This window comes from Panthera uncia, chromosome F1, assembly GCF_023721935.1.
Source record: "Panthera uncia isolate 11264 chromosome F1, Puncia_PCG_1.0, whole genome shotgun sequence".
NCBI lineage: Eukaryota > Metazoa > Chordata > Mammalia > Carnivora > Felidae > Panthera > Panthera uncia.
In genome coordinates, this window is record NC_064813.1 from 62,517,254 (window position 1) to 62,540,181 (window position 22,928).

At 48.6% G+C, this 22,928-nt stretch overlaps 1 protein-coding gene across 3 annotated transcripts in view; it reads left to right on the plus strand.

Moving 5' to 3' along the window:
* Positions 1–18,415: 18,415 nt before the first annotated feature.
* Positions 18,416–22,928, plus strand: part of CD244 (CD244 molecule) — a 29,521-nt gene continuing 25,008 nt past the window's right edge. For 2 of the 3 annotated variants that reach the window (XM_049634678.1, XM_049634679.1), the window contains exon 1: positions 18,417–18,841. In XM_049634678.1, coding sequence (XP_049490635.1) covers positions 18,784–18,841 — 58 coding nt within the window. In that variant the 5' untranslated portion in view covers positions 18,417–18,783. Of the gene's footprint in view, positions 18,842–22,928 lie in introns of all 3 variants that reach the window. The other variant, XM_049634677.1, reaches the window with a different exon arrangement.

A 22,928-nucleotide genomic window follows, 5' to 3' on the forward strand; every position in this document is an offset into this window, starting at 1 on the left:
AGTGCTGCTATAAACATGGGGGTGCGTGTGTCCCTTCGAAACAGCACACCTGTATCCCTTAGATGAATGCCTAGTAGTGCAATTGCTGGGTCCTGGGCAGTTCTGTTTTTAGTTTTTTGAGGAACCTCCATACCGTTCTCCAGAGTGGCTGCACCAGTTTGCATTTCCATTCTTATAAATCTTCATAATCCTGTAACATAAGTCCTGTCCTCGCTTTGCAGCTGGAAATCCACGGCTTGGAGACGCTGGTGATTTGCAGTTACTAAGAGTCAAAGCACGTACTTTGATGTCTTTCATTAATTCATTCATGCAGTTTTATTTGATTTAATTCAAAAATCGGTTTGTTTTTGTTTGTTTGTTTGTTTGTTTGTTTGTTTTTTGAATCTGACCCGGTCAGTGCTTTGAAACCTTTGCATCCTGGCCCTCAACGGAAAAGGATAACATGTGCCCTGGCATCCCTGGGGGAGGTGCTCCTTGGTGGAGCCCACGGGGCGCGCCCTCTGGTGGCGAAGGTTACAACTGCAGTCTTCTGCCGAGATCATCATGACCGAATTTAGGGAGTATACGGAGGGAACCATACAAATAATAATCCAATATAACTTTGCCGTAAACACTTAAGTGGTTGTGGAAACATGGCTTTGGTTTTTGCATCGCTATAAAAAATTTCTAACCATCAGCAGGACGGGGGTGGGAGGGAGAAGAGAGAAGACAGTCGAGCCGGTGACCTTACGCGTGTCGCGTGTCGTTTTTTCTTTAGACAAGGACCAGATTCGGCTTTCTGCTGTTCCCCTCTGTGGCCACCAGAGAGAGCAGAGCGGGCCGCAGTTCCTCCCGCGCACCTCTGGGGCGCAGTGTCGTGCCGTTGGGGGGGCGGGAGCGGAGCTGGGCTCGATGCAGAGGCTCAGATGACGAGAAGCTGCGCTTTGCAGCCCTCTTGTGTGATGTGGGTTGCTGGCTTCTCCTGGGGTCCGGCCTGCAGCGGTCGGGGTGTTAGGTAGCTGAGGCGTGGCCTGGGACCTCACTCTGTGCCGTGTGCCCGCGAAAGGGGTGGGGGGTGGGATGGAAAGGACGGTGTGCCCTCTCAGCTACTCCTGCTGGCCTCGGGGTCTCCAGAGGGAGCTGGGCGGTCACTGCTGTGTCCAGGGAACATCTTCCAGCCCTCTGGTCCCTACCCTCACAATTCCATCCCTCACCGGCAGCAAATGAGTTTTCACTTCTAGTTAGCTGAGCAGAAGAATCCAGGCATTGAGCCCGTGACAGTGGGTTGGACAGGCCTGACAAAAGGGGGAAAGCTCTTATCCTAATCTGGAAGACCTGCCTAAACCCTGTTTGAGAGGGGACATTTTTTCTTCCACTTCCAGCAGCCAAGTTCAGTCCCTTCTATTATCAAGGCAGCAATGGAAGAATTTCCCAGTGTTACTGTTGGTTTAAACTTTTTAAAAAAATTTATTAAAAACATTTTAAAAATGTTTATTTTTGAGAGAGAGAGAGAGAGAGAGAGAGAGACGGAGTGTGAGCAGGGGAGCGGGCAGAGAGAGGGAGACACAGAATCCAAAGAGGGTTCCAAGCCCTGAGCTGTCAGCACAGAGCCGGACATGGGGCTCGAACTCACGAATCAGGAGATCATGACCTGAGCGGAAGTTGGACGCAACACTCTATCAAAAGCGATGATTTACTCCTTTGTTGTTGTTTTTTTTAAATTGTATTTTAGAGAAAGAGAGAGAGAGAGCACAAGCAGGGGAGAAGGGCAGAGGGAGAGAGGAGAGACGATCCGAAGCAGGCTTCATGCTCAGCACAGGGCCTGATGCGGGGCTCGATCCCATGACCCTGAGATCACAACATGGGCTGAAATCAAAAGTCAGACACTCAACGGCCTGAGCCACCTGGGCTCCCTGATCTATTCCTTCTCTTACGTTCTTACCAACCCTACCCCACCTCCCCACAATTTCCAGCTTGTCACCACGCACAACCCAGCCTCCAACTCCGCCATGCTGCTGCATTTAGGCTGTTGCATGGCGGAAAGACTGGGTGGCTGCCATGGGTACCTCCTAACCCCTCCCTCACCCCCCAGCTCCTCTCCACTGCCCGTGCCTTGACATTCCTTGCCGGTTCTCCTGTTACTCTCCTACCTTCTCTCCCCGATTCCCGTCTTCCAGTGCACACGGAAGTTCAGTGAACAGAGGAGTTGACCTAAAATGTATAAAAGGCCCAAAGTGGGGAGGAGAAAGGCGGAGAGGGCCAGCGCGACGCATTCTGGCAATCCCGCTGACCGACAGCAATGGAGTCACTGTTCCTTTTGGACGTGTGAGCAATCCAGCTGCAAAATCCCACCCCGACAGCCTGTTTCCGAACCGTTTCTGGTGCTGTCTGCAAAGGAAAGTCTGTGGCAAAAGTTCTCTAAGAGATGCGGAGGCAGAGACCCGAGAAGTGTGTGCCCCGCGTCCCGTGGAGCATTCTCCAGCCTGGAAGAGAGTGGCTGGAGAGTGGTTGCAACATGACGAACAGGGACAGCTGTGGGCAGAGAGAGGAAGGGGTGTGACAGAGGGAAAGGTCAGGAGGTAAAGAAAGTGGAGAGCAAAAGAGGAAGGGAAAGGAAAGAGGGAGTGGCAAAGTTGAGGTGCTGAGCAGAAGGGTCGTGGGGGAAGGAGAGAAAGATGGAGAAGTGACTGAAGAAAAGGGGGGGCATTCGTATGTCCCCAAAACACGCCGTCCCACTGAGCTCTGTTCGCACTGCAGACTCACGAGCAAGAGGCGACGATTGTCTTAAGCTGCTAAGTCTCGGAGTGCTTTGTTATGCACCAATAGGTAACTGAGACACAGCTCGTGTGGTGTGGAGTTTGGACTTGGTGCGAGATGCTCTTGCAGATGCTGAGAATGTTTTCCTGGGATTGTGGAGGCGGTTAGTGTCTTAGAAGGATCTCTGTTGGCAGCCGTATGGACAAGGGATGGAGGTGGGCCAATTCTGGACACCCAAGAGGATTGGAAGTGGTCAGGAGGCCATTTCAGAGAAGGGGGCCACAGGAGGGCCTTGTTATAGGTCACCAACATCAATCCCAGGTCCAGATGATTGGTTCGAGGCGATCATGGAAGTCCCACCGTCCTGGCCAGAGTCTGGTTCAGGAGTGGGCTTTTTTTTTTTTTTTTTTTTTTTTTAAGTAAGCTTTATGTCCAACATGGGTTTTGAACTCATGACCCCGAGGTCAAGTGTCGCATGCTGTACCGACTGAGCCAGCCAGGCGCCCAAGGAGCGGGCATCTGACCCATCTCTGGCTAATGAGACGTGAGGAGAAGTGTGCTGGGGCCTCTGGGAAAAGCATCCCCTCTCCTAAAAGGAGCCGCAGGAAGAGAGGAGCTCTCTTCCCTCTGGACGTTCTTTTGGTGCATAGATTATGAGTTGAATTGTGTTCCCCCAAATTTGTATGTCAGACCCTCAACCCTTGTGCCTCAGAATGTGACTGTATTTGAGGACAGGGTCAGCAAAGATGTGATTAGGTTAAAATAAGGCCATTTGAGTGGGCCCTAGTCGAATCTCAGTGGTCTCCATTCATTCATTCATTCATTCATTCATTTATTTTTAAGGGTTTATGTCCTTGTTTTTGAGAGAGACAGAGACAGTGTGAGCAGGGGTGGGGCAGAGAGAGAGGGAGAGAGAGAATCCCAAGCAGACTCCATGCTGTCCACACAGAGCCTGATGTGGGGTTCGAACTCACGAAACTGTGAGATCATGGCCTGAGCGGAAACCAAGAGTCAGACGTTGCAATCGGCTGAGCCACCCGGGGGCCCCTCACTGGTGTCCTCATAAGAAGACGAAGTTTGGATACACAGAGGCACTTGGGACGTGTGCACGGAGGAAAGACCGTGTGAGGCCCCAGCGAGGAGGCTGCTGTCCGTCCGCAAGCCAAGGAGAGAGGCCTCAGGAGAGAGCACACGTGCCGACACCCTGATTTTGGACTGGCCGCCTGCAGAACTGTGCGAAAATACATTTCTGTTGTTGAAGTCCCCAGTCTGGGTATTTTGTTAGGGCAGGCCCTGGCAAGCTGATACGCAGGCGATGCTCAGAACTCGGCCGACGTCTTACGCAGCTGGCGAAGCCAGCACAGGGGGAACGAAGGGGTCCTCGAAGGCACGGCCGCGCTGATGAGTAGATCAAGCCTGAGCTGCCGTGTCTCGTGCCATCTCATGAGGCAGTTTCTTCACTTTTTGTTTAAGCCACTTCGAGACGGGATCTCTGTTGGTCACAGCTGAAAACACCCTCGCCGATCTAGACCTGAGCCAAATAAACATTGGCGCAGTGGGATTTGGGGGAGGTGGTGGGGGAAACAGACTGAAGAGGGGGTAGGAGGTGACATCGATGGGACACAGTCGTGGGTGGTGGCTGGGTGGTGGTGGTCAGAGGGGTGACGTCCCTAAGATTAGGTCTGCTGTCCTCCCAGACTCTTAGGTGCTGTCAACTATAGGTCATTCCACAATTTATATGCCACTAAAGAGGAAATGCGGAATGATATTAAAAACGTCAAAACGTGAACACATGTGTCTTAAATCAATAAAAATACAAAAGAAACGTAAATTTTCTTTGGAGCTTACTTTCTTGGGCGCTGTTCTATTTTCTTTTTTTTTTATTATTTATTTTGAGAGAGAGAGCATGAGAGGGGCAGAGAGAGAGAATCCCGATACAGGGCTTGAACTCACAAACCATGAGATCAGGACCGGAGCCGAAATCAAGAGTCAGACACTTAACCAACTGAGCCACCCAGGCGCCCTGGAGTTCTCCTTTCTTTTATCAACATATGTGAGTATTTGGTGTGAAGCAGTACTCTGAGCCTACAAAGATAGAAAAGATTATCTTAGCGGAAAAGAGACAACCTTTTCCTAAGCATTGCAATATTATCAGTGCTATGATAATATTATGCATCAGGTACATGATGTCACCGTGGAGGGCCTGATCAGTTCTCTTGCAGCTGAAAGGCGGTCAGAGGGGGAGGTCAGAGGCATCAGGGGGCAGGTCGTGCTGACTTATTCTCAAATGTTGTCTCCAGACTGGCGGTCACCTATAGTAAATTTTCACTAGTTTGTGGCAAAATGAGAAAATTAAGAACAAATTCGGGTCTTTGTATGGAGCTCAGTTTAATTCAGCTAAAGGCTTATATTTATTCTGAAATGATCATGTTCCTATCTTGTTGTTAAAATTTCCTTTTTAGGGACGCCTGGGAGGCTCAGTCGGTTGAGCGTCCGACTTCGGCCCAGGTCACGATCTCACGGTCCGTGAGTTCGAGCCCCGCGTCGGGCTCTGTGCTGACAGCTCAGAGCCTGGAACCTGCTCCGGATTCTGTGTCTCCCCCTCTCCCTGCCCCTCTTCAGGTCATGCTCTTGAAAGGCGGGGCCTACACAGGCCGACTCCATCTTGTTCTGTGTCCTTCCCCTTGACCAGGCCTCCTGCTCTTGAGTAACCTCCCGCTCACCTGCCTAACAGGACTCCGACCCTTCCCCAGCCAATCGGCTGAGGCCACCGCCATTACCTCACCACCTGCCCCTAGACCCCTATAAAACCTTTGTGCTTTTGAAACTCGCTCTCTCTCCCAGGCATTTCACCGCTGGGTCGGTGCAGGTAGGGGATTGAGCTCGAGCTAGCTCGAACAAAGGCTCTTTGCTTTTGCATCGGACTCGGCTCCCTGGTGGTCTTTGGGGATCACGAATTCTGGGCATAACACTCTCACTCTGTCTCTGTCAAAAATAAATAAACTTAAAAAAAAAATTAAAAGAAATTTCCTTTTTAAATAAAATGATAATGTTGGTAGATATTTAATTAAAAAAAGGTTTTCCCTTGTAAGAAAGACCCACAAGGGGCCCTGGCTGGCTCAGTGGGTGGAGCGTGTGACTCTTGACCTCGGGGGTTGTGAGTTCGAGCCCCATGTTGGGTGTAGAGGTTACTTAAAAAAAAAAAAATCTTAAAAAAGATACAAAAAACCCCAAAGCGATATCAACTCATACTGGTCTCCTCAACAATTTTCTTTTGGGGAAATACAGAGGTCCGTGAATTCCCCAGTCGAGGAAGCTGCTCCCAGGGGCCTGGTCTCTCCTGGGTCAGAGGCAAGGTCTTTGATATGCACCAAGGCCACATCCCCCTGCAGACTTGAGACGTGGGCTGACTGGTCATTTCTTACCCCTGGTGTTATCTGACCTGTAGCTGTTAGGGCGTAGGCTGGCTGAGTGTCCTGGGCCCATGCTCTGCCTCCGTGTGGCCCTGAGGGGGTCTAGTAGGAGCTCCCAGCCACTCCCCACTTCAGTGGCCTTGGGATTTCCAGATGTGGCTGCAAGGTCTGTTTTGTGCCTGTTCTCTTCACATTGAGTGAGGACTTCCTCCACAAGGTCAGTAACAAAGGCCTTTGAAAGATTCGCATTTCTTGTCATTGTTATTGATCTTTTTTTTTTTTTTTTTTTGAAGAACCAAAGCATGTTTCTAAAGATCATCTCACTTGACCTCCACAAAATCATGTGTACCAGTTTCATTTTAGGTATGGGGAAACTGAGGCTCACATATGTTAAGTACAATCCCGAGGACACTCAACTCGTAAGCGCTGACCCCCTCTGACCTTGAAGTCTGTGAACATTTTCGTTCTTCTAGACTTTGGAATTGTCTGCGAACTCTTTAACGTTTAGATGAGCACACAAAGTTCTTCATTCTGCCCCTCTGTTAGCCTCGTGGCCATGGTCCCGCCACCCCCTACTTCACCCCCTCTGGTTCAGCCGCTTGAAACTGTTTCCACTTCTTCAACAGGTTGGGCTATGCTATACATTTTGTCTCCATGCCTTGCTGTCTCCCTGCCTTGAATCCCTTTTTCTCTCTACTGGTAAGTCATATTTATTCATTCAGAATAAGCTAAGGTGTCATTAGGCTTAGGAAGCTCGCTCTGATGGAACCCTGAGGACCTTTTCCCTGACAGCCACCTGACCCCCTGCGGGCCTCTCCATCCTCCTGTCCTGTCTCCACGTCTTTCTGCTGTTCTCCTGGGCTGGCCTTTCATTTATTCTTCTCAGTTTACTTTCCTGTTGACTTGTCAGCAACTCCCTTGAGACACGAGTCCTTTGAGGGCATGTCTTCTTACCTTGAATGCCCCGTGCCCTGGACAGGGCCCAGCACAAGCGTGGAGATGTATGGAAAGAGGCAGGTAGGAAGTCTGTGCTGTGGGGTCAGAGGCCCTGAGTGGATACGACGCTGGTTCTCTCAGGGCCTTGCAACCCAGGGTGTGCTACAGACGTGGGATGGTTCGGGGCTGGTGGCGAGGACAGGCTGGTCTTGTGTCAAAAAGGTAGTGAGACCGAAACTCTGCGTATTCTCTAGCTGTGGTCACTGCCGCACCCGAGAATGGACCTGTCCTCCTTTGTCTCCATCTCTGCCCAGAGGCTGCAAGGAAATCAAAGAGGGGTGCCTTCATGCAGGAGGTGGAATGATGAAGGGTTTTTTTTAAGGGAAGGGAGGGGGTGGGAGGAGAGGGAGGGAGAGAGAATCCCAAGCAGCCTCCACCCTCAGCTTGGAGCCCGATGCATGGCTGACACGGGGCTCCGTCCCACGACCCTGGGATCGTGACCTGAGCTGAAGTCAAGAGTCCGACACTCAACCTACTGAGCCACCCGGGAACCCTGAGTGATGAAGAATTTAAATAGAGCCCAGTTGGGGCAATCAGGTTTTTTGTCTTCTGGGAGTTATTATTTAGAATTGTGGTAAACTATACATAATACAAAACTTGCTATTTTCATCATCTTTATGTGTACAGTTCAGCGGCATTAATCTCTTCACACTATCGTGTGATATCACCACTGCTTGTTTCCAGAACTTTTTCATCACCTCAGACAGAAACTCTGTACTCACTAAGCAATAATAACTCCACATTCCTTCCATCCCCCAGCCCATGGTAATCTCTGTTCTTCTCTTTACGTCTGTGAATTTGCCTGTTCTAGGTACTTCCTATAAATGGAATCATACAATACTTACCCGTTTGCGTCTGACTTATTTCACTTAGCATAATGTTCTCGAGACTTATCCGTGTTGTGGCGTGTGTCCAAGGTTCGTTCCTTTTTATCCATCTTAGGTATATAGTACATTTATCATTGCTGATGGACACTGGGTTGTTTCCATCTTTTGGCCATTGTGGATAAGGCTGTAATGAACACTGGTGTACAATATCTGAGTCTTTGTTTTCAATTCTTTTGGGTCTATGCCTAGGGGTGGAATTGCCGGATCATGTGATAAAGTGATGTTTCAGATTTTGAGGAGCATATTGTGTCCTGGAGTGAGTCACTGGGTGTAACACAGAACATGTGAGTCCTTGTGGGGATCGAGGGCACTTGTGTCAGGTTGTTGGTCAGTGTGCGTGTGCGTGTGCGTGTGTGTGTGTGTGTGTGTGTGTATGTGTGAGGCTGGTATGCATGTGTGGGAATGTGACCTTTCCTTACTCTTTGCTGAGTCTCAGGGCCAGAGCTGTGGGACCCTCTGTTCAGGTACAGACATTCTGTACCTTTGAGGACTGAACTGCAAGGGTTAGGGGCTTCCAAAACACCATTTCAGCCTCGTGATGAAATAATATTAGTGGTCCTTTCTTGGTGGTTGTAACAAATAGCAGAGATGCATGGGAACTAGGGCATTCCTCCCTCTCTGTGTCCCTCCCTCTCTCCCTGTCTTCTGTGATGCAGTAGACATCTGTGAACCACGGCACAACCCAAGGGCTGGGATGTCATTATTACCCTACTCCTATCCGTGTGCTTCTCTAGATCACTCCACCTCCCCTCCCCCACCTTGCTTCTGCCTCAGCAGTAGCCACTGTCTGATTTTGTGGTTATCATGCTGTTGTTTAAGTTACTTTTTAACGATCACACACATGTGCGTACACATCACACATATGCTTAAGTGATACATTGTCTAATTCCTTTGTTTTCAAACTGTATGAAAATGCTAACATGTTACATGTTGTCTTTGGAACATCCTTGTCCCCTGTGATAGGTAGCTATGATTATCCTATGCGGTGACACATTCACATGTTCGTAGTCAATGCTATTTCTATATATCACTGCACGAATATGGCACAATTTTCCTGCTGTTCCGTTTTTGAGCATTTGTTTTGTTTCCGGGTTTGTTTGTTTGTTTCTTCCCCCCCGGTGAGGAACAGTGCTGCTGGGGACATTGTTGAGTATGTCTCCAGGTACCCTTTTGCTCAAGTTTCTTTTGGGTATGTGACTAGAAGTCAAATTGCTGGATCATTAGACTTTATGAATATTCAGCTTTGCAAGATACTATTAAGTTAAAGAAATCGTACCAAGTTACACTTTCATCAACAATACGTAACGATCCAGTCGATCCATATGCTCTTGAGCACTGCGTATCATTAGACTTCCTTGTTTTTGCCAATTATACACTCTGAATTGGCATTTCTCCACTCCTAGGGAGGTTGAATATCTTTTCATGTGTTTATTGGCCATATGTGTCTCTTTCTCTGTGGAATGCTTGTTCATATATTTTGCCAGATTTTCTATTGGATTATCCTTTTCTTATCTCCTTATTGATTAATAGAAATTCTTTAAGTATTAGGATTGACACCAATCTTTTGTTAGTTACTATGCGGTGTAAGTATATTCTGTCAATGTCTAGCTTTTATTTCTACTTATTTAAACAATTTTCTTAGATGTTTATTTATTTTTGAGAGAAAGAGAAACAGCATGAGTGGGGAAGGGGCAGAGCGAGAGGGAGACACAGAATCGGAAGCAGGCTCCAGGCTCTGAGCTGTCAACACAGAGCCCAACTCAGGGCTCGAACTCATGGACCGTGAGATCATGACCTGAGCCGAGATCAAGAATCAGATACTTAACTGACTGAGCCACCTAGGCATCCTTTTAATTTATTTTTTTAAAGTTTATTTATTTATTTTGTTGGAGGGGGAGAGAGAGTGAGCGAGTGGGGCTGGGGGGGGGGGGGGGGGAGAGAGAGAGAGAGAGAGAGAGAGAGAGAGAATCCCAAGCAGAGTCCGTGTTGTTAGTGTAGAACCTGATGCAGGACTCGATCCCCCGAACTGTGAGATCATGACTGGAGCCAAAATCAAGAGTCGGATGCCTAACTGGGCCCCCAGGCACCCTGAGAGTGAAAAGATGATTATCTCTTGTTCACATTATCTTGAAATTTCCAAACGGTGAATAACTGTAGTATCCTATAACCAATCCCCTAAGGAATGGGAAAAACCCACTCGACTCTGAAGACTGTCTCCATCCCTAACATGGTTTCTCTGCTCCACTTTCTCTGAATAGAAGCCAGTGGCTTTCGTTCTCTATTCAACCGAGTCTTGGACAGTCAGTGATGGTTGACAGGATAGGAAAACAGGAATCCCGTTTGTGTTTCCTTAAGCACTGTGTATTGATCATGGATTTCATCAGTAGTATCTAAAAGCTCAGGCTGGTGGAATTCAAACGTTTTTTCTTCCCTCAAGTGGGGTGGAAGGTTTTACGTAATTAAACCCTGTGTCAGGCTTACTTGTTTTAAGTAGTTAAAACTGTTAAGTAATTACTTGTTTTAAGTAATTAAAGCTATGCTGTGTCACTATACGTGCATACATATGTATAGATGTATATGTGTGTACATACATATGCGTGTGTATGTACAAAAACTATTTAAGATATATTACCAGCACGACCATGCTAAAATAAATGTGTAAGCAGAACTGGCAAGTAGACTGCAGCCAGGAAAAAAGGCAGAAATTTAAAGACTTGACAAATTAAGAGCAAAAAGAGGAACACGGTGGGAGGAACCACCACATTTGGAAAAGCGAGTGGCTAGAAGTGAAAGATGAACTTATTTTTAAGACTTGACTACCGGGCTGGGAGTCGAATTTCTAGGGTCCCAGACGTGAAAGTTGGCCTTTGATATAGGCTGAGAAGAATGACCAAAACCAAAACGCAAGGTGGCACAAGTCTCTGCTAAGGACGCATAAACCTGAAACGATGCTTAAAAAGCATCCGTTGGAACGAAGCTGTTGGATTTTCGGCATTCAGTGGCGTATCTAGGTGTGTGAACTTAGGCTGGGCTGTACAGCTGGGATGGGAGGCGGGAAAGACGCGTCAGGGGACAGCGTGGAGCAAGGGCAGGTCAAAGCGTGTGATCTCAAGGCTCCGTCCCAGCGAGGGAAGCCCAGGGGTGCGCTAAGGAGCAGCGTCAGAGCCACCCAGAAGGACAGGTCTGCCAGAAAGACCCCGAGGACTTTGTGAGGAAGTCACGTAGGGGCGTGGGACGGAGGCACGGTTGGGGAAGGTAAAGGTAAAGGGGAATCCTTGCGGGAACAGGAACTTCAAGTTAGGCTCTTCATCCTCGTGGGGTAGCGAGTGGGCGTGTGGGCATGTGGAACCCGTGTGGGAGGTGTAACTACACACAATCGGGGAAGTGCCAACACGGATATGGATTACGCGTGACAGATGATAACATGAAATAGAATAAGACCCTCCATGCGGTGCCCGGGTGGCTCCGTCAGTTAAGCGTCCGACTACAGCTCAGGTCTCTATCGCAGTTCGTGGGTTCGAGCCCCGCGTCGGGCTCTGTGCCGACAGCTCGGAGCCTGGAGCCCGCTTCCGATTCTGTGTCTCCCTCTCTCCTCTGCCTCTGTCTCTCTCTCTCTCGAAAATAAATAGACATTAAAAAAAAAAAAAAAAGAATAAAACCCTCCGGGATGAAGTTTTGCCATGTCAAAACAATGTTATTTATGGTCCGTTGTGAACATTCATATCATTGAAATGAAAAGTCAGCTGGGCTGTGTTCCAGATGACAATGCGGAACTGTGAGCCGTGCACTTGTGTTCGCAAAGTGAGAGAGAACACCGGCTTGCACAAATTACCTCACCATCAAAGCCTCCATTCTGATCTTCTTCATTATAATTCACAACACAGGTACAGTTCACAAACTAGGTGGCAGGGCACTTGGAGCCATTGTTGTCTTTTTCTTTGTTTGCAAAGCACTCTGATCTATTAACACATCAAGTATAAAAATCTCACTCTATAATTTATACTCGTCAGATCCTGATTTATACTATATTAAGACATTCTTAAAATTTTTTTTTTAAAGTTTACTTGTTTTTGAGAGAGAGAGAGAGAGAGACAGAGCGTGAGCAGGGGAGGGGCAGAGAAAGAGGGAGACACAGAATCTAAAGTAAACTCCAGGCTCTGAGCTGTCAGCACAGAGCTGGATGCGGGGCTTGAACCTACAAACCCTGAGATCATGACCTTGGCCAAAGTCAGATGCTTACCTGACTGAGCCACCCAGGCGCCCCTATATTAAAAAATTCTAGGGGCGCCTGGGTGGCTCAGTCGGTTAAGCGTCCGACTTCAGCTCAGGTCACGATCTTGCGGTCCACGAGTTCGAGCCCCGCGCCGGGCTCTGGGCTGATGGCTCGGAGCCTGGAGCTTGCTTCCGATTCTGTGTCTCCCTCTCTCTCTGCCCCTCCCCTGTTCATGCTGTGTCTCTCTCTGTCTCAAAAATAAATAAACGTTAAAAAAAAAATTAAAAAAAAAATTCTAGTGTAGAAGACAAATTTATATTAAATTATCAACTGTGTAAAGCAATTCACTGATGCATTTCTCCTGCAGCTTGTGAAAACATCTTCATTCATTTTTTATACAGAAACACTTTTATTATAGGGATTTTATTTTTACTTATTTATTAAGTAATCTCTACACCCAATATGGGGCTCGAACTCACAACCTGAAGATGAAAATCATCGTCACATGCTTCACCAACTGAGCCAGCCGGACGCCCCTGTAGGAACATTTCGTTCCAGCACAGAGAAGCAGAGATTGAGCCCCATTTCCTCAGGAGCTGATTGGTGGCCTGTCACCCTCTACACCTGGAGCACCTACGTATTGACTGGGAGTGTCTCCCGCTATCCCCTTGATGCCCACAGGGTCGTTTCCCTTTGCATCTCAGCCTGGCATCTCTTTTAATTTACGGATCTGGGGCCCCAGGAAACAAGCCGGGAGCTCCACCCAGCTCAGCCGCTATCGTGGGCTGGGGGATTCACTCCTGCATTTCATCAACAGGTTCCAAGGCATTTTCTCTAGTTTCGGCAGAGATTCTCAGCGAGGCTGGGAGACATGGCTTCTAGCAAGAGGGAATCATTACTGCCGAATTTCCCTTCCTTTCCCCTGCGTTTCTCACTCAGCAGGAATATGTAAAAGTTCTTATTTTCAAGCAGTTCCCTTGGAGGGGTCAGTTGCATAATTAATGATTCCGTGCTCAGGCTTTGAACTCAGTCCCGGGTTCAAGTCCCAGCTCTGTCCGAAACCTGGTTTTGTCACCTGAAAAACGGGGCTATCAATCAGCGTGGAGTGTCTGGTAGTTAACGAGGACTCACTTTTTGTCACCTGTGGTTCGTATCTTTTCCTTTTACAGCCCTTACAGACACTACATCTTTCTCTGAGCCCTAGCAGTGCCTTACCGCATGGTCTCCTGTCCAGTAAAACCCAGGCTCCATGCTTCCCCGGGGGTCATGAACTTGCCTCCTGCCTTCTTTCCTCCCCTTACTACCTTTTAGCTGACACATTTCTTTTCCTCTGGTTTCCATCCAGCAGGCTCCAACGTGTTTATGTATGCACGTATATATGCACGTAGGCTCCACAACGAATGCGGGGCTTGAACTCACGACCCTGAGATCGAGAGCCCTATGCCCTACCGACCAAGCCAGCCTGGTGCCCCAGGCTGAAACATTTTTCTTACACTGCAGCCCTCAAACTTTTATACTCTTCCTTGCCTCATCGTCCCCCACCACTCGGCCCCACAAGCAGTGACTAATACTGTTGGTGATCGAGACCTTGGCTTTACTTACATCCTTCAGCGTTCTAAGGCTAGCAGCTGGTAGGGAAGCCCCCCTCAGGAGTAGGTGGGGAATGTGGGACTCCACAACTCTGACAGGCAAGAGCAAAGGTCAGTGTCCTGAGCTGGATTGACATAGTTCACCTTTTCTAAAGAGCCAGAAAAAGTAGACTGGCGACGTGAGTTCTGGACTAGGAACACGAAAATACTGTGTCAGTGCGTAGGGGTATTTTAAAGTTTAATGGAATTTTGGGGCACCTGGGTGGCTCATTTGGTTAAGCATCTGACTTCAACTCAGGTCATGGTCTCGCGGTAAGTGAGTTCGAGCCCCGTGTGGGGCTCTGTGCTGTGACAGCTTGGAGCCTGGAACCTGCTTCCGATTCTGTGTTTCCCTCTCTCTCTGCCCCTTCCCAGCTCATGCTCTGTCTCTCTCAAATAAATCAGTAAACATTAAAAAAAGATAAATTGGTAGACTGAGTAAAGCAGACGGCTCTCCCAATGTGGGTGGTCCCTATCCAATCAGTTGAAGGCCTGAAGAGAACAAAAGGCTTGCCCTCCCCCGGGTAAAAGAGAATTCTCCTGCTTGATGGCCCTTGAACCAGGACATTGGCTCTGCAGATTTCGGACTCGCCAGCCTCTGTAATTGCATGAGCCAATTCTGCGTGATAAATCTCTACTTCTATCTTTATCTGTTTCTCTATCTATGTCTCCTAGGTGGCTCTGTTTCCCTGGAAATCCCTGGCTAATGCATTGGTCTCACGTTACGTACTTGAAAACCTGGGAACTTGGGGAACTGTTATTTCCAATCATCACACGTGTAACATAGCCATTGTAAAAAGTTCCGAACAGAAGTATAGGTAAGAACAAAAAGTCAGTCACCCCCTCACTCACCCCTCCTGAAAATTCTGTTTCTTTATCTAAAGGTTACTGTCACGAATGCTGTCCCCCAGGCACATTTCTCTGCCTTTACACCCGCTCAGAGAACACAAATGCACACACTCAGTTCTGCCCACCTGAATAGAATTACATTATGCAGATTGTTTTGTGAATGTCTTAGAGCTCTTTTAATGTGAATATGTATATACTTTGGTCTTACTCTGTTTCTTAATTAATTTCTTTGAGAGAGAGAGAGAGAGAGAGAGAGAGAGAGCGCAAACAGGGGAGAGGATCAGAGGGAGAAAGAAAGAGAATCTTAAGCAGATGCCATGCTCAGTGCAAAGCCTGATGTGGGGCTCCATCCCATGACTCTGGGCTCATGATCTGAGCCAAAATCAGGAGTCGATGCTCAACTGACTGAGCCACCCAGGTGACCCTGTCTTACTCTTTTCAAAGCCCTAAAAAATTTTTTTTTAATGTTTATTTTTGAGAGAGAGAGAGAGAGACAGACAGACAGAGCATGAGCAAGGGAGGAGCAGAGAGAGAGGGAGACACAGAATCTGAAGCAGGCTCCAGGCTCTGAGCTGTCAGCACAGAGCCCGACGTGGGGCTCAAACTCGTGAACTGTGAGATCATGACCTGAGCCGGAGTCGGACGCTCAACCGACTGAGCCACCCAGGTGCCCCTAAAGCCTTCTTAATATACTATAGTATAGAATGAATACACCATTTTTAAAAATTCCCTAGTTAGTAACATTTTGGCTATTTTCAGTTTTTTCACTGAACAGTGTTGTAAGAAAGAAACTTACTTATCTTTGGACATTAGTGAAAATATTTTTGGTGCGTTGGAGTACTTCTGTTGTATGAATTCAAAGAGGGGGTATTGCTAGGTCAAAGGGCATAGGTATCTCACACGTTAATGGTTGTTAAAGCGACTTCTAGTGAATTATCAGAACTGAAGGGGGTCGTAGGGACACCAAACGTATAATTAATCTTACAAGTGGGTGGTCTTGGTGACTTGTGACTTCTGCAGTTGGGCTCAGATACAAGAATGACCCTGACTCAGCGAAACACGATGCCAGTATGGTTCGAGAAAAAGAAGGATGAGAGGGAGGGCTTGATGAACCTGTACTTCCTGGATGGTCACTGAATTTTCGATGTCCCAGACTCACAGAGACCTGGAGACTATGCATGGGAAGTGGGGCTATGGGAGTCCTTGAGTTCAGGTGGACTTTGTAGGGGTTTGGTTCTTCATGCTAAAGTGGCCGAATTGCACAGAAGGGCCCTCCGTACGAGGACCCTGCGGGGCAAGTTATAAACCCCATGAAGGCAGGATGGCAATGGCTTAGCTCACCAGCACTATCTCAGGATGGATGGAAATGCTTTCTTTAGGGAAATCACTCATTCCTTCAGCCCTCAACACTCTGTAACTGACTATTAAGAACCAGACACTGGGCCAGACTCTGGAAACACTAGCTAGGGAGAGCACAGACTTCATGATGAATCACTCAGTGTCAGGCAGGGCAGCGTGGAGACGAATAGCAGTTATCATGTGGTAGAGTATGGTTAAGACTGTGACCGAACTCAAGAGGCTCGCTGCTTGGGGTGCGTGCACTGAGTACACCCCAAGGAAGTTTGAAAACGAAGAACTTTTCATTACTTGCTACAAGTAAGGAGACAGGGGAGAGCTCTCGAAGGGCTGTCTCCCGTGGGGTTAGTACAGGAAGCCTTCATTCAGTGTGTTAGGAGACTTGGGCAGGGAGCTTACAGAACCGCTTCAGTTCAATCGCACACGCCTAGCGTGTTAACAGGCTGGTGCATACCACATATGTTCGAAGAGTGCAGAAAACTCTGCCCAGAGGAGATCTTAGTATTATGATGAGCTAATGGTAATTTCGGGACAACTTAGGGGGGCTTCTGCAGGGGTCCTCAGCTCCAATCCAGCTCACGCTGGCTTGCATCAGGGGCTGATCAGGCGAGGCACACCTAGCTGGGCATCTCTTTGGGCAGAACTGTTAGTTCTGCAAAACAAAACACATTCCTTCCCTGCTTTTGTCCCTTCCCCTCCTCCCTTCTGCTGATAGCTTTCAGCTCTCTGATTTGAGTAACTTCCCGTTGCATTCTAGCTGACAAGACCACAAGACCCAAGTGGTATGTCTGGTCCCAGTTCAGTTTCCAGGGGTTGGTGGGGCATCCACGCAACTGATGGAGACAGGATGGAGCTGGTGTTGGGGTCGGGACCGGTGAAGCCGGTTCGTAAATGTTGCTGGTTAGTTGCTTTGAACGGTTGGCTTTTGTCCCCCATCTTTTGTGGCAGGAAATTTACTCTTATTGCATCAGTCTTGAGCACCCCTTCTCGAGGTCAAGGGCATGGCCTGATGGGCTCTGGCCTCATCTAAGGGTGGGGGCTGCCCCTTGGGAGGAGACATAGAACAGCACAGTTGACAGCCATGGCACCAGCTGGAATAAGTCACGCAGGGCTACATTAAGAAAAATAAAATAAAAAATAAAATAAAATAAAAGGGGGGCGCCTGGGTGGCTCAGTCAGTTGAGCGTCTGACTCTTGATTTCAGCTCAGGGCATGATCCCAGGGTTGTGGAATCGAGACTCGTGTGGGGCTCTGCCCTGAACATGGAGCCTGCTTGGGATTCTCTCTCTCTCTCTCTCTCTCTCTCTCTCTCTCTCTCTCTCTCTCCCTCTCCCTCTCTTTCTCTCTCTCTCCCCCAGCCCCTCCCCTACTCATACTCACAGGCTCCCTCTTTCTCTCTCTCTAAAAAAAAAAAAAAACCAAACCATGGAACCTTACCTGTGTCCAGAGTTTTTTTCATGCATACTCTCAGCTACAGTTTTTGATTTGATCCTGAAAACTAGCCTGCGAGGAACCCGAGCCAAGGACCGACCCCACAGGCTTGGAAGGTAACTTGGCCAGGATCACACAGGCTGTTAAGTTGCTGACCTGACACTCAAGTATACTATGTCTTTGCCTCCAATTCTGCGCTCTGTCCAGAACACTCTGCTTCCTTCCTCGGTAGCCAAGGCTCTAGTCTGCCTCCCTTCAGCCCAGCTTCAGCTGGGGTGATTGGAAATGGATCAAAGGATGAAAAAAGAACGGGACTGACCTAAAGGGAACTGAAAGTATTTGCTGCGAAGGGGAAATCAGAAGAAAGAAAAAGGCAGGGGGCCCCCGGGGGAAGGCCTCAAAGCAAATGCTTTCTGGGGAAGGTGGGACCACCGCCTGTGCCCCTCCATGGGGGCATAAGAAGGATCAAAGCTGCCTGGCCTTCCCGGAGGGTGGAATTGAAGTGTGAGCGGGGAGGCACAGCAAAGGCAGGTCTGTGTCCTGTCTGGGTGACAGAAGGCAAGAGAGGCAGAGAGGACGCCGTGGGAAAGCGGAAAAAGAGGAAAGGAGGGGATATAGAGGCACAGATAGGAAACAAGCAAAAGCAAGTCTAGGTAAGGACGTTGCAGTTGGCTTGTGCTTAGACCTGGGTATCAACTTGCAGAGCTTACCCAGCTCTTCGACCTCCCTGGGGTCCCCTGCTCCTTTCCTGCCACATTTCACCCCCTTAGGCAGGGCTCCACTTCTCAGCCCACGCGCCCCCAGCCCTCCCACCTTCACAGTGCCTGTTGGAATGGGGGCAGTGTGGGATAATGGCTCTTGGGTCCCCATGCAGCCTTCTGCACGCTGCCAGGAGGTGGGAGAGAACCGGAACACGTCCTGGGAGTCTGCTCTTTGAACAAGGAAGCCTTGCTGGGGCAGAGCGATGGACAGGATTTGGAAGCTGGTTTTGTGAGTCACTGTGAACTCTCAACACCCGCCCACTTGAGGCCAACTTTGAAAGCTCAGCTTGTATGAACTGTCGGACCAGGTCCAGGTACTGGGACTTTCTCAGTGGCCTTGTTAGCTCTCAGCCGCTGAGAACAGCCTTGAGTTGAGGAAATTGTGGCCGGACAAACAGCAAGGCAGTTCTGCTCCCCTGTCAGTCACTCTGCTGCCGGCTGGCTGCAGCTGAGCCCGTGCCCAGCAGCGTGTCTGGCGGGAGGGGAGCCGGCTGACCCGTCTGTCCTCTGGGGATGTGGGGGCTGGCTCTCGTCCTCACGCTTTTGTTCCTCAAGGGGCTTCAGGGCCAAGGTAAGGAGGCCTAGCCTGGCGTGAGTGGGGGAGAGGCTGGACTTGGGACCGGGGCCCGCAGGGGGAGTGGAACCCTGAGCCTCTGGATCGTGCCCACTTACGTGGTCACCTGCAAGTGTGAGTCTGGGTGGCTCCTGACAGCTCCGGGCCGGCTGGTTAGGACGGAACGGGCTGGCCCTGGTGTGGGAGGCCCCTGAGAAGCCTGTCTGTCTGGCCATGCCTTCGGCAATCCAGGCAGCCCGGGGCAAGGAGATTCCTTTCCGCTGGCTTCCATTGACTTTTCTGTGTAGTGGGGAGAAGGCGTCCTCTTTGCTGGCTGAAAGAAGGACAAAGGAAATCTGCTCTAATTTGGTATGATTACCAACAGAGAGAAGTGACCCCTGGGCTTGGGTTTCTCTAAGGAAGTTGGGTGGTTCTGGAAAGCGGAGACTGATAGATTGCTCCCCGAGGCAGGGAAACAGCACAGAGGGGAAGGGAGCGGCCAACAGCCACTTTGCATGAATGGCCTGGTCCCTTAGGCTTTGGCAGCCTCCAGCAGCCCAGAGGCTATAGGGACCTGAGCATTATTATTATTTATTTATTAAAAATGTTTTTAATGTTTATTTATTTTTGAGAGAGAGAGAGAGAGAGAGAGAGACAGAGTGTGAGTAGGGGAGGGGCAGAGAGAGAGGGAGACACAGAATCCGAAGCAGGCTCCAGGCTCTGAGCTGTCAGCACAGAGCCCGATGTGGGGCTCGAACCTACGAACTGTGAGATCATGACCTGAGCCAAAGTCCTTCACTTAACCGACTGAGCCCCTCAGGCGCTCCTAGGGACCTGAGAATTATTCGGGAAATGTTGGCTTGGGTCAGGCGGTCGGGAAGGGGGGGAAGAAGGAGATGGTATCCGGAAACTTCCAGAGCTGAGGGCTGCCCCCCCCCCCCCCCACTTCTCCGACGTGGAGTCCAGGGTGCTCTGAGATGGGAGCCTGCATTCTAGATCAGTGGCTCTTCAAGGGACATCATGGCTGAGAAAGTAAGAGGAGGGCCCCCTCTGGGTGCAAAGGGCAGAGTGTGGGGCATTGGACGGTGTTTGTGCAGGGCCTGTTAGAAGCCCGTTCAAGACCCATCTCAGGCACTCCTGCGTCCTTAAAGATACAGTCTAGGTTCCAGAGGACTGGGGGGTGGGGGCTGTAAATATAAATACAAATGCCTTTGTATTTACAAATCTATAACAAATACAGGCAGAGCAGGGCAGAGGGTGCTGGGAACAGGTTGCAGAAGGGAGCTTTGGAGCCTGGGTTCCCGTGTGTGCACTTGTGGGACCCAGTGACCCAGGACCCTCGGCAGGAGAGGGGGGTTGGAACCCGTCTTAGGAGCCTTGGAAGCGGCTGGGAAAGCCGAGACAGAACTGACAGGGATTTGGTGCCTGGCTTTGGGGATGGGAGTGCCAGAAGTGGAGGCGGTCTGAGATGGTGAGCCTGTGTGACTGGAGAAAGGGGCGGCCCTGTGCCCACACCCGGGACCGTGGCACCGTCTCTGGGCACGGCTGAGCCCACCCACTGCAGGGAGAGCAGGAGCCGGGCTCTGGGGCCCATGGGCTTTGGTCTCAAGGAACATCTTTTTCTTCTTGCTGTGCCCTGCATCTGTGGGGCTGGCCTGGTGTAAGCTGACTGAAGCTGTCCTGTTTATTTGCTGTAGTTTTTAAACCCTTACAAAGTTTACAATAATAAGCTCAGAGTTCCAGAGAAGTTGCAAGCATAGGACAAAGGATTCTGGTGTTTCTTTCACCCTGACTCACCAGTTGTTAACATTTTATCACATCTGCTTTATTTCTTTCTCTCCATATATATATATATATATATATATATGTGCATATAAATGTATAATAATAATAATTTAATATATGATATATATAAAAAATATATAATATAAATAATATAATAATAATAATTTGATATACAATATATATAAAATATATATATTATAGATAACATATAATATATATAAATTATATGTTATCTATAATATATTTAATATAATAATAATAATTTTTGCTGAGCCATTTGAGACTGAGTTGTAGACATTGTGCCCTGTCACTCCTAAATTTTGTAGCGTGTATCTTCTAAGAACAAGGGCGTTCTTATATTATGTCAGCACAGTTATCAAACTTAGTAAATTTAACATAGATACCATCAAAGACACAGTCCATATTTACATATTACCAGCTGTCTCCAAAACGTGCTTAATGGCATTCCTTCTTCCCGGGTGCGGAATCCCATCAAGATCGTATATTACATTCAGTTACGTACTTTTTTGTTATGTCTTTTGTTTTTTTATTAAAAAAAATTTTTTTTAAGTAGGCTTCCGCACCCACAACTTACAACACCGAGATCAAGAGTCAACTGCTCTACCAATTGAACCAGCCAGGTGTTCCTTCTTTTGTTATGTCTTTTTTTTGGCGGGGGGGCAGAGGGAGAGGGAGAGGGAGAGAGAGAATCCTAAGCAGGCTCCAAGCTGAGCGTGAGCCCTGATAAAGGGCTCGATCCCACCACCCCAGGATTATGACCTGAGCTGAAATCAACAGTTGGACACTTAACTGACTGAGCCACCCAGGTGCCCCTGTTATGTCTTTTAATCTACAACTGTTCCCTAGCCTTTTTTCTTCTTTCATGACTTTGACATTTTTGGAGTACCAGACATTGTTTTGGTGAAAGGCTCCTGAATCTGAGTTTGTCTGAGGCTCCTTTGTGTGATCCAGGCTATGCATTTTGGGCAGGAATACCACACCAGTGATGCTCTATTTCAGAGCATCCCATCAGGACATATGATGACAGTGAAACCCTTGAAAAAAAAACTACAAAACTTGGCTTACTGAAGAATTTGATATGCATAATATATATGTGAGAAGTTTCTATCGTTCTCGAGCTTTGCAAAGCTTTTTCCAATGGCTTCTCCAGGCTCAGTCAAAGCCACACATGTCACAGTGGCCTATGAGATCTGGCCTCCCTGACCCCCGACCCCTTCCTCTCTCCCATAGCACTGCATTCAGCCTCCCCGACTGCTACGATACATGCACGAAACGCGTGCCATGGCTCTGCACTCTGTTTTCTCTCCTGGGATGCCACTTCCCTGCTGGCCGCCTGGCCTGCTCCCGCAGCCCCTCAGGATTCTGCTCAAATACCACTGTCTCAGTGATGGCCTCCCACTAAGAGTGCCAACCTGCCACCCTGCAACGCCTTACCTCCCTCTCCGCTTATTTTTCTCCACAGTTCTCACCTCCCTTGTGTGGGCTCTACTGTTTGCTTCTTTATTTTCAGTCTCCCAGGCGCCTGTTTACCTCGCTGGAACGTAAGATCCTCGAGGCCAGGGCTTTCCTCTGTTTTGTTCATGACTGTATCCTCAGCCTCTAGAACAGGATCTGGCACAATTAGAGTCTCAGTGTATCCTTATTGGTTGAATAGATGGGTGACTACTGTAAAGAATCCGTAGAATAAAGTGAGAGTTTATTTGTCTACCGGAGAGTTTCACTGGGAAAAGCTGTTCTAGATTTTAGGCTACAGACTACGCCGTGGCATTGAGGACGTTAACTAACCTCTTGTTTCTCAGTTTTTCATCCACAAGGTGAGGTCAACAGCGGTGGCTGCTCTATTGCGATGTGTGAGCGTTAGGGAAGGTATGTCACGTGCTTAGAAAGGTGTTCTTGCACCGAGCCCCCCAAAACGATCCCTCGTGTTACTCAGTTCTTGGGAGGCAGGGACTATGTTTCGCTTACTTTGGTGATCAGACTCAAGAAGAGACACTAATTTGCTGGCTAATTCATTGAGTCAAAAGTGAATTAGAAAATTCTGCATGAGATGATAAGTTTTAACGAGGGACCCTTTTCTGAGGGTTTTTTCACTGTCATAACCAGGATCTTTGGGAGAATGCAACATTTTTTTAAGTTTATTTATTCATTTTTGAGAGAGAGAGATAGAGAGAGGCGGGGGTGGGGGGGGGTGCGGAGAGAGAGTCCTAAGCAGCTTCCACACTGTCAGAGCAGAGCCTGACGCAGGGCTCCACCCTATGAACCGTGAGATCATGAGCTGACCCGAGATCAAGAGTCAGAT